The sequence below is a fragment of the Nelumbo lutea genome, chromosome 2 (genome assembly GCF_056320005.1).
Source record: "Nelumbo lutea isolate HS-2025 chromosome 2, American lotus-T2T, whole genome shotgun sequence".
Lineage (NCBI taxonomy): Eukaryota > Viridiplantae > Streptophyta > Magnoliopsida > Proteales > Nelumbonaceae > Nelumbo > Nelumbo lutea.
Window position 1 is genome coordinate 59,183,528 of NC_142685.1, and position 9,608 is coordinate 59,193,135.

The 9,608-nt window shown below is 37.2% G+C and overlaps 2 protein-coding genes across 6 annotated transcripts in view; both read left to right on the plus strand.

Annotated features, from left to right (window-relative positions):
- The window catches only part of LOC148870992 (uncharacterized), a 41,392-nt gene extending 40,902 nt beyond the window's left edge, over positions 1-490 (plus strand). For both annotated transcript variants that reach the window (XM_088969029.1, XM_088969030.1), the window contains exon 9: positions 79-490. In XM_088969029.1, the coding sequence (XP_088825155.1) occupies positions 79-192 (114 nt within the window). In that variant the 3' untranslated portion in view covers positions 193-490. The remainder of the gene's footprint in view (positions 1-78) is intronic.
- Positions 491-3,683: 3,193 nt separating this feature from the next.
- LOC148870993 (uncharacterized) lies at positions 3,684-9,442 on the plus strand. 4 transcript variants are annotated; one of them, XM_088973133.1, is made up of 6 exons: positions 3,987-4,153; positions 4,902-5,176; positions 6,353-6,521; positions 7,288-8,440; positions 8,906-9,027; positions 9,189-9,442. In XM_088973133.1, the coding sequence occupies exons 3-6, from the start codon at positions 6,388-6,390 to the stop codon at positions 9,295-9,297; spliced, it is 1,518 nt and encodes a 505-aa protein (XP_088829259.1). In that variant the 5' UTR covers positions 3,987-4,153; positions 4,902-5,176; positions 6,353-6,387; the 3' UTR covers positions 9,298-9,442. The 4 variants fall into 4 exon arrangements, with proteins under 4 accessions (XP_088829258.1, XP_088829259.1, XP_088829261.1 ...); XM_088973135.1 differs by lacking the exon at positions 4,902-5,176 and adding an exon at positions 5,612-6,130 and having other exon boundaries at positions 4,102-4,153; XM_088973134.1 differs by lacking the exon at positions 3,987-4,153 and adding an exon at positions 4,363-4,804.
- Positions 9,443-9,608: the final 166 nt, after the last annotated feature.

A 9,608-nucleotide genomic window follows, 5' to 3' on the forward strand; every position in this document is an offset into this window, starting at 1 on the left:
GTTATTGTTTAATTCCTCTGTTGTGAAATTCTCTTGTTCCATTCCTTTCTTTTTGTTTCATTTATATTTGTTTTACAGGAAGATCCAACTACCAAGCGGTGGCTGCAGCAGCTGATTAATAATGTAGCATTAGGAAACCGGGTTGCAGCATTTCAGGTTGGGGGAGGATTTGAGCATATTCTAGGAAGCTAGGCAAGGTTATTATCAGCCATTCTGCAACTGCATTGGTTTGCTTCTGGCGGGACTCACGTGTTATCTATAGGCAAGTAAGTACCAGTACCACTGGAAGGTATCTAATAATCATGTCTATCTATGTATCTATGTATGGATAAACTGGCATTAGCCAATGCGATGCACGGGGTGGTGTTGTGAAGGGTTTACTTTTTGTCAGAATGGAAGATGAAAGGAAACAATTAAAATTTACAATTTTGTAAAAGATCATTTCTGATCATCTCGTTTATGAATTCTTTGGAGAGATTGAAAAAACAAATGCCAAAAAGCCAAAACAGATGCAAATCTGGAAGGTTGAAAACGAGGTGAAAATTTACATCCGTAAGAGATGAAGGGTGGCAAATGGGAAAGGACGGAAGCATAAGTATCATATGCTCTGTACTGAAAAAAAGTTCAAGTATTAAGCCATGTAAAAGCATCAATACTCTGTTTTACAATGGTAGATGAGCTACTAGGCCTAGGGCTGCAAACAGATCGAATCAGATTCGGTAATAGGTATATCCGATTCAATTCGATAAAATTTATTAGTGATTCGAATCCGTTAATAATTCGGTGGATTTTTCAAAGGCTGATTTGAATTTGATCCACGGATATCCGATTTGAATCCGATTGTTAACAGAACTTAGAAGATCTACAGTCTGATTAATAGGGAGTGAGACGGTGAGTATAAGATTTACAGTTTCAAAGACAAATTGTGGACCGGTTGCAATGACCTGATTGCTGGCTGGAATTCTGGATATGGAATTGGAAGCTGATTGCAACAAATGACCTTCCCGACCACCTGTTTTTGAGTTTAAATGGCTGAATCAAAGAGTGAGAGAGACAGCGAAAAAGGGAGATGCGCTAGTTTCCAGCACAGGGTGGTGTGTTCCCGATGACGCCGCTATTGATGAAATAACAGAGCCGCTCAGCCACAGAGGTTCGAATTCAAGTGTTTAACGACCACGACCGTTCAAAGATGAACAACAGCATGCCAGCAGTTGAATAGTCGGAAGTTGAAATACTTGCTTGATAACCATGCTAACAAGCACCGAAGATGAAGGCTCAAGGCTGTTACAGGTTATAGACTACAAGCGCTGTGTTTAGGGTTTTTGGCTTATAAGCCAAATTATAATTATAGACAATAAAACAAAAAAGTTACAAATATATAAAACCTAGTTAAAATAAAAACTAAAGGGTATGCTTGTCATATAAAATCATTTAAAATATATAATAAATTATTTATATATATATTACTGGATCGGATGGGGTCACAGTGGATTAGATCGGTCAATATCCGAATTCGATTCGTTAATGGATCGGCTTTTCTGATCCGATTCAAGTTGTTGGAGTCGGGAGTGGTATCTAAATCCACTTCTTAAAGGATCGGTATTAAATCTGATCCAACTTATTTGCAGCTCCATAGCCATTATTGATACTTTGAACCATGGATAGAAAGTACGAAATGGTGGATGAGCTAGTACCATGTGAAGAAGGAAAATAATGGGGGGGGGGGTGGTCTTATTTGACATCTTTGAATGGGGAACGAAGCGGCTACCTGAGGGGATTTTCAGATAGTTGTGTCCCAGATGCTGCCGGGGCTTCAAATGATCAAATCTGGTAATTCTATTTGGAGTTTGGACTTTGGACATTAAGTCTCCATTTCAATACTATTTCACCAGGCTAGGTTTGGCCTCGTCCAGTCTAGTCTAGTCTAGTGGCCGTTTGGGAGGGCTGAAACTGCAGTGGCTGTGGTCCTGTGGGTTCTGGCTTTCTGACTTAGGAGGCGGGCCCAACCATGAACAACAGCCTGTATGCTATGTTTGTTGAAAAATCTCAAGAGTGTAAAGCCGTTGTCAGTCAATCATTTGAATGGATGTCAGTTTCAGCGTTTTTGAATTCGAGCAGTTGAACCAGTTAGCTGAATATTCATCTCAGCCCTCATAAACCGGCCTTTGTACTCAATCAAAAGCCCGGGTAACCAGACCCAGACCCAGAGCACCTTCCACCCGATGGCTGCTGAGCTTTATTACAGTTAGTTAGAAACTAATTCGGATTAGCTGAACCCGATGGCTGTTTAGCTGACTGTGGAACGAATGATAATATTCTATGCCATTAATATATTTATAGGCCCCAATGATAATATTATAATTCTATACTTTGGCATTGCTAAAGGTATAGTAGATAAAATAATTAAATAATAAGGTATTCAAGGACATAATAATCAACCAACTTTCAGTTTTAGCCATTAAATTAAAAGGCTGAAACTGAATTTGAATTGTTGTAGGTCTACAATTCAAATCTGAATTCTGAGATGAAGTGCGGTCTAAAAATCTCTAAATTAAATAGCTCATTATTCATGAGTAACTTATTAAAAGACAAAAGGATAAAGTCATTCAATTCAGTCATTTCATCCACCTTCAGAATTTTTCAAGATGGGAATGAGTATCGTTCAGGCTTATGTTTTTGAATTTGGTCTAATTTACATGGACGTGGTATATACCTGTGGTTTGATGGCCTTTCAAGAATCAGTAGTTTAGAACCGTTTGAAAAATCATTGATTTTGTTAAAAAATGTGTTTGGTACAAAAATTACAAATAACTTGTCAAAAAACATGCAATTGCCACAACATTCTTACATTATTGGGATCGATATGTCACTGACCCACTGCCTTGTCAGAAATCAATTCAAAAATTACCCCTTAATACTCTGATTTTGATTTCTTGAAAATCCGTTTCCTATATGTGGGTTGGAGGCATCATTTTCAGAGAAAACAGTTTTTTGTTTTTTTTGAAAATGTTACTGCCAGGTAAGACATTTCTTGGAGTAACAACAATACCTAAAGTTCAAAGTATCGATATGTATCAACCCATTCAACTGATACGTATCATTTCTCGTTAGTAGCAACGATCTCCAATATGAGAAAACGTTGAATTCGGCGTTACTCCAAACCACACATTTTCGATTTCCAAAGTGTGACTTGAAATACTATTTTTACATGAGAAATGATTTCAAACATATTGACATTTTCTGGATCACTATTTTTTCCAATGTGATGCTGATGTGCTATATTTTTTGGAGCAACAGCATCAATTCCTAACATACGCTTCATAAAATAGCAACATGTTTGGTATCGATGCCGATTAATCGGTGTCACGTTAGAAACTTAGAATTACATCAACGATTCAAAAATCATTGTTTCCTTCGGTGTTCCGTAGGCCAATTTTTGAGAAATCGCTTAAAAAAATAATTATGAAAAATCGGGCATAAAGTTTGATGTTTTCTCCGCAGTTTGGTTGGCCGGTTTATAAGAAATTGATGAATCGCTTAAAAAGGACTATAAAAAATTAAAAATCATGCCAAAAAGAGTAATCCTCATTTTTGATGATTTTTCTTGTGTCCTAAACAAATATTTTTCTGATTTTTTGAGAAACCAACCATACTAAAAATCGGCAATTCTTCAGAAATCTCATGGGACGAATCGTTGATGGTATTAAACATCATGCATAATTTATTTTTTATGCGATTTGGGAAATCACCTGATGTGACAATATCGGAAAAGGAAAAACGATCCTACAACCAAACAATTTACAAGATCTAACTTGACAGTTTTTCTCGTCATTTTTTCATTTTTTCTCATACTCGGGAGTTAGGACACAGAACTGGACATCATGAATCATGACTGTTGTTTAAGCGTGTCTCATCTCATTTTGAAATGGGTTTAGTATTCTTTATTCATTAACTTAGTTTTCTATCAGAAAAAAAATCATTTAATTAGTTAATGGTGAATTATGAACATGAAACTTCATCTTCCCGGCTGACTGGCTGACTGCTTCCCGTCCCAACCCACCAACATATATAAGTCTCGCTCTCTCGTTTTCCTTTTGTGCGTCGGGTAGTCACTATTCTGTCGCTTCCCGGTCGAGGGTTTCTCTCTTTCTAGGTATGAATCAAGCCTGCGCTACCATCTGTCTTCCTTCTGCTCAATCTGTTTATGCATTTGAAATACGATGGTTTCTATAGTACTTTACCGTTATCCAGCTAGAAATGTTAGTAACGCTAGTGTTCTTAGCATGTTCGTTATCTCTTTATTTGTTGTTTGTTCCTGTTGAAACTTGAGATATAAATGCTCAGTTTGAAGTTCCGCCTACTAAGATATAATTGGGTTCTCGGAATTTTTCTTCCCTTCTCTCTCTCTCTCTAGGTGTGTGTGTGTGTGTGTTTCGGTGGGTTGTGAAAGATACTACTTTTTTCTACTTCTTTTTGGAATATTTCTACCTTAGATGACTTCTATCTCCTCTTCGTCATGGCCGTTCCCTCCAAAGGAATGCATGTTCTGGATGATTTCTTTCATCTCTGTAGATTGATTTTCGCCTGAAATGTCCAGGCTATAGTAAGGAGCCCACTTTCTCAAAAACTCTCTATTGCCTTAAGGTCGGAGATTATATTTTCCATATAAACACAACTGCACTTTGGCATAGGAAGACTGAGAATGGAGTTGATATAAAAGAAAATGGAGATGGTGCTATGCTGGTGGAGAAGGGTGGGGGGGTTCCTAATTAATAGCGCCAACTACGTCTTCTGTAACGAGGAGGTGGAATCTGTCGACCACGTATTTTTGCATTGTTGTTCTGCTAGACGGCTGTAATCCATAGTTTTAAACATTTTTGGGCTACGCTTTTGTTTTACAGGATCTGTGCTGGGGCTTAGGGTCTGAGTAGAAAGGGAAAGTAGTTTGGAAAGTGATTCCTCTGGCAATATTTTGGACTGTGTGGATGGAAAGAAACGCCAGAAGTTTTGAAGCTTTGGAGAAATCAGAAGATATAATTGCAAAGAAACTATGGGGTAGAACTCACTCTTGGGTTGCAGCGAACAGAAGTTCTACAGATATACAATACAGCTCAATTTTGAGTTCCGATTTGTTATTTTTGTAATGTTTTGAGCCATACCTTTTGCACAGGCGGAGGTAGTGTATACATAGTTTCTTGCTGTGTGCGTGGGGGTGTTTTTTTCATTTTAATACAATACATTACCTTTTCTCAATATAAAAGGGATATAAAAATATGTCTTCCTCCTGTTACTTCTTTTACTTCAACTATTATGTTTGCAATCTGATTCTCTTATTGTGCTTTAGTTCAGTTTCTGGGATGTCTGCAAATTCCTTCTTCTAGAGTGGCTGCGTATAATTTTGATTGTTCATCTAAAGAAGCAATAATCTCTACTTAAAATATATTTCTCTTACTTGCTAGAATATATGTCCAATACCTCTGAAAGGATGATTAATTCATACTATAAATTGTCCTGCTTGTATTATCATGCAATAGATTTATTTCACCCTTTTGTGTACTCAAGTTTTTGCAAGTTGGTGTTTAAGCTTCAGTGTCCTGTTGTACCCTTGTAGATGATATCATTAGATGCTCAACAAAGCAAACCAGGAAGCTTTTCCTTATTGTTGCTGAAAGAGAAAGGAGGAAAAAAAGAACTCTAGGAATCTTCTGTGTGGCAATGTTATTTTGGTCACAAAAGGACGCAAATTTGCCTTTGCACCCTCTATCCTAAGGGAAATTTCAGTTTGGAAGATATATCCTTACATCCACAATAAGTCCGTTTATGAGGGAAGTTTTTAAATTGAAAAATTAAAACCAAGTTTGGATAATATCACTTGGGAGAATAACTGATGCAAGTTGGGAACAGGGTTGATATGGACCGGGGGATTGATAATGTGACCAATTACCAAAAGTACCCAACCAATGAATGGTTGAGATTTGCTCATATCATTCCTTCACATGGGAGCATGTTATGTTGGAAGTAGGTAGCTTCCTACTTTGCCTGATACACGCACATTCCCCTGAAACTAAGCTTGTTTCAATGTATTAGGGGCAAAACGCATAACTTCACACTTTTACCATTTCATTGCAAGGTATTCAGTATTGCTTTTCTACTCTTTACATTTAAAATGAGTTCAATTTGTATGTAAGTAAGAAGGACCAGTCTGTTTAAATCTGTTGCATCAGATATCCATATAGGATCCAACAAAGGTCACCATGGTTCTATTGCCGCTTTTCATAAAAAAGAAGAAACTGGTTACTAAACAATAATCTCTATCCCTAAGGACCTTCCTAATGTTCTTTGTTACCTGTAGGTTTGGGTCTGGAAACCTGGTGAGCTTTCATCATCATGCATACTGTAAAGGTTAGCTGGGTTGGGCAAACATTTGCCTTGGCAAAGTGCAGTGATTCTGGAGAGAAGAAGTCCCGGGTTCGGCGGTCAAAGGAGGAAAGGAAGGCCATGGTTGAATCCTTCATAAAGAAGTAATTTCCATGTTTTTTTTTAAGATCCTAACTTCATTTGCAGCATGGCTACTTGGCAACCATGCCCACTAGTTCTTTCAGTTTCTCATGGAAAAAGCTCTAGATGTTCTGGTGGTACTTAATGATGCAGTATAGTATAAGGAAGAGAGACTCTTGCATTTCAATTTGTTCCTCAACTCTATGGCCTACTAAAACTCAGCTGTATTATTTATAAAAATTTATAAAAAAAAGGCTCAGCTGCATTAGATGGTTCTAATCTTTTGTTAAATGGACTTCCCATGTATAATTTTAGAAAAATGTCCTTAGTTTATAATGCAGTTCATCTGTTACTGGTCCAAATGATATGTTTATTATTCATGAGGTAATAAAGTTGAGAAAAATTTTATTTGTTTGTTCTGGTGCTTTTATGATGAATTATTGCATATACCTTAGTGTTCTACTCTACTCCTGTACCCTTTATATCTACAATCAAATTAATTAAAGTTTCTCATTGTTAAGTACCTTCTACTTCTAGTTATAAACTGTAATCATTATTCCCTAATAAACCAGAAAAATACCAGTCTATCCTTTCTTTTTTCCCTAATAAGCTTAAGTTGCATTTGATAATTAGTTTTGACACAAATGTTTAACATGCAGCAACTTCCTGGAATATTTAATTGGAATTTTTTTGATAAGTAGTTTGATCAACCAATATTTTGTCCTGACTTTGTTTTTTTTTCTAAAAATCAGTCTGAGATTCACTTTTTTAGTCTTAACTTGCTTTTAGGTACCAAAGTTCAAACAATGGGAATTTCCCCTCTCTCAATCTCACACACAAGGAGGTTGGTGGATCCTTCTACACTGTCCGGGAAATTGTCCGAGAAATAATCCAGGAAAATAGGGTACTAGGCCCTGCTAAGTTGATTTCAGAAGAGCAAGGCAGTGATCAATTCTCCAAACAGTATCCACTGGGATCAATTTCCACCGAACCTCAACTTCATTTTTCGACATCATCAAATGAACCTCTTCTTGTTTCCATTGATCATCAGATTATTAGTAGAGAACTGGTTTCAACTTTGAGAGAAGCTACTGATCATAAGGATAAGTGTGTTGCCAATAGGAGATATGTTAATGGGAATTATATGGTGGAAAAGCATGAAGAGTTTAATGGAAGGGAGTCCTTAGAGCAGGGAAATTTCAAAGAACAAATGGACGATGTACCTATTCATATAGAGGTGCAAGTGAGTGAGAAATTGGGAGGAATGAAAGATGCTCTGGAACCACCTTCTGCAAAAGTAGCTCCTATGGCAGCAGAAATGAATGGGAAATATGTTAATGGGAATTATATGGAGGAAAAGCATGAAGAATTTAATGGAAGGGAGTCGTCAGAGCAAGGAAAAGTCAGAGTACCAATGGATGATGAACCTGTGCATATAGAGGTGCAAGTGAGTGAGAAATTGGGAGTGGAAGATGTTCTAGAACCACCTACTGCAAAAGCATCTCCTATAGTAGAAAAAGTGAAAAATCATTTAGATGCATCTACTGCTAAAATAACTCTTATAGCAACAGATGTCATAGTGGAAACCCTTCCATTGAGATCTGTTAGTAAGCCAACTTACAGCATAGATGAAAGGTCACAAGAAACAAGGAACTTAACTGGAGATCTGGAGGAACAGGAAAGTAAGGTCGAAGATGCACCAGGCTGTGCCAGTGCCATGTTGCAGAGTATGGACTCAAAGGAACAATGTTCTACCAATTCGATTGGTGTAGATGCTACAACATGCTTTGAAGATCCAATGAAGGAAGGTTTAAGAAGCTCTGTAATTGTACAGAGCATTGACAATGGTATTCTCAAGGGAACGGACCTAGTTAACATATCAGGTAGCAATGTCCTAATCTTGCCCCAACCTGTTCAAAACCAGGAAATTTCAAGAATAAAGGTGAGTCTTGGTACGATTTCCCTTTTATCCTATATCATATATTCTCTGTTTGTGTGCAGTATTCTATACTTGCTAGCCCATTCTCTATACAAAGAGAGTGGTGAAAATGGAAGTATAAATGTCCTCAACTTCTTGCCTTATTCTGCATTTCTGGATCCCATGATTTAGACAATGATAAGTGGATTATGAACATTCTGCTGGTGAACCAACTCTGGGATGAGTCATTTAATCACAATCATAGTTGTGGAACAATCCTATTTCATCTTTTGTACGAGCCTTTTTTCTGTCTATAAACCATCATCACTTTAAATCAGATTGGGCTGTATAGGCTTTCCCGGTTGGTATGAGTTTTCAGCATGTGCACCATTTAATATTTGGGCCTACCAATTGAATAATCTGCATGCACCCTATATATTTATTGAATATTGGAGAACTATGCTGACTTGCTATTTTGTGTCTTTGCAGCCTAAGCTTGCTCTGAATCAAGTTTGTACCCAGAATGTCAACTCTATCAGTACCAGCAGTAGTTCTGGAGAGGTACTCTCTCAAGAAACAGTGGTAATTGGAGGAAAAGCTGGTATTCAAGAGTAAGATTTTAAAACCTAGTAAAATATATGATTATTACATGTAATTTAAATTCAGAGAGATTCTTCATTCAGAATTCTGGCTGTTTCAGGAGCAATCCTTCTGAGACAAGTTTAGTCTTGCTCTAACATTAATCATTTCCTTAATGTATTTCTTTGGGCAGTGAATCATGGGAAGGAGCACCAAAGAGATCTGCAGGGGTAGAAACTAATCCAATTTGGGCCGTGCTTAAAGCATTTATCGATGCCTTCGTGAAATTTTGGTCTGAATAGAGTATTTGTAATGCATTTTCAAGAGGCGCATTGTTAATATGTGGGTTGTATGGCTTTGGCCACAAATTTTTTAGAGGTTTTACTTCAGAGTTCAGACTATTAGTATTTTCTCATAATGCGATGAGTGGATTTTATTTTTTTCCAACTTCAGTCTTGGGTAAAAAAAAAATAGAAGAGGAAAAATAATTGGTCTTCGCTCTTTGACGGTGATATTTAGCTTAAATACCTTTCATATGCTCTACCCAGGGTTTCTGCCAGGATGAGGCATTCAAGAAATCTCTTGGGGCATTGAGCTTGATTCAAGGGACAGC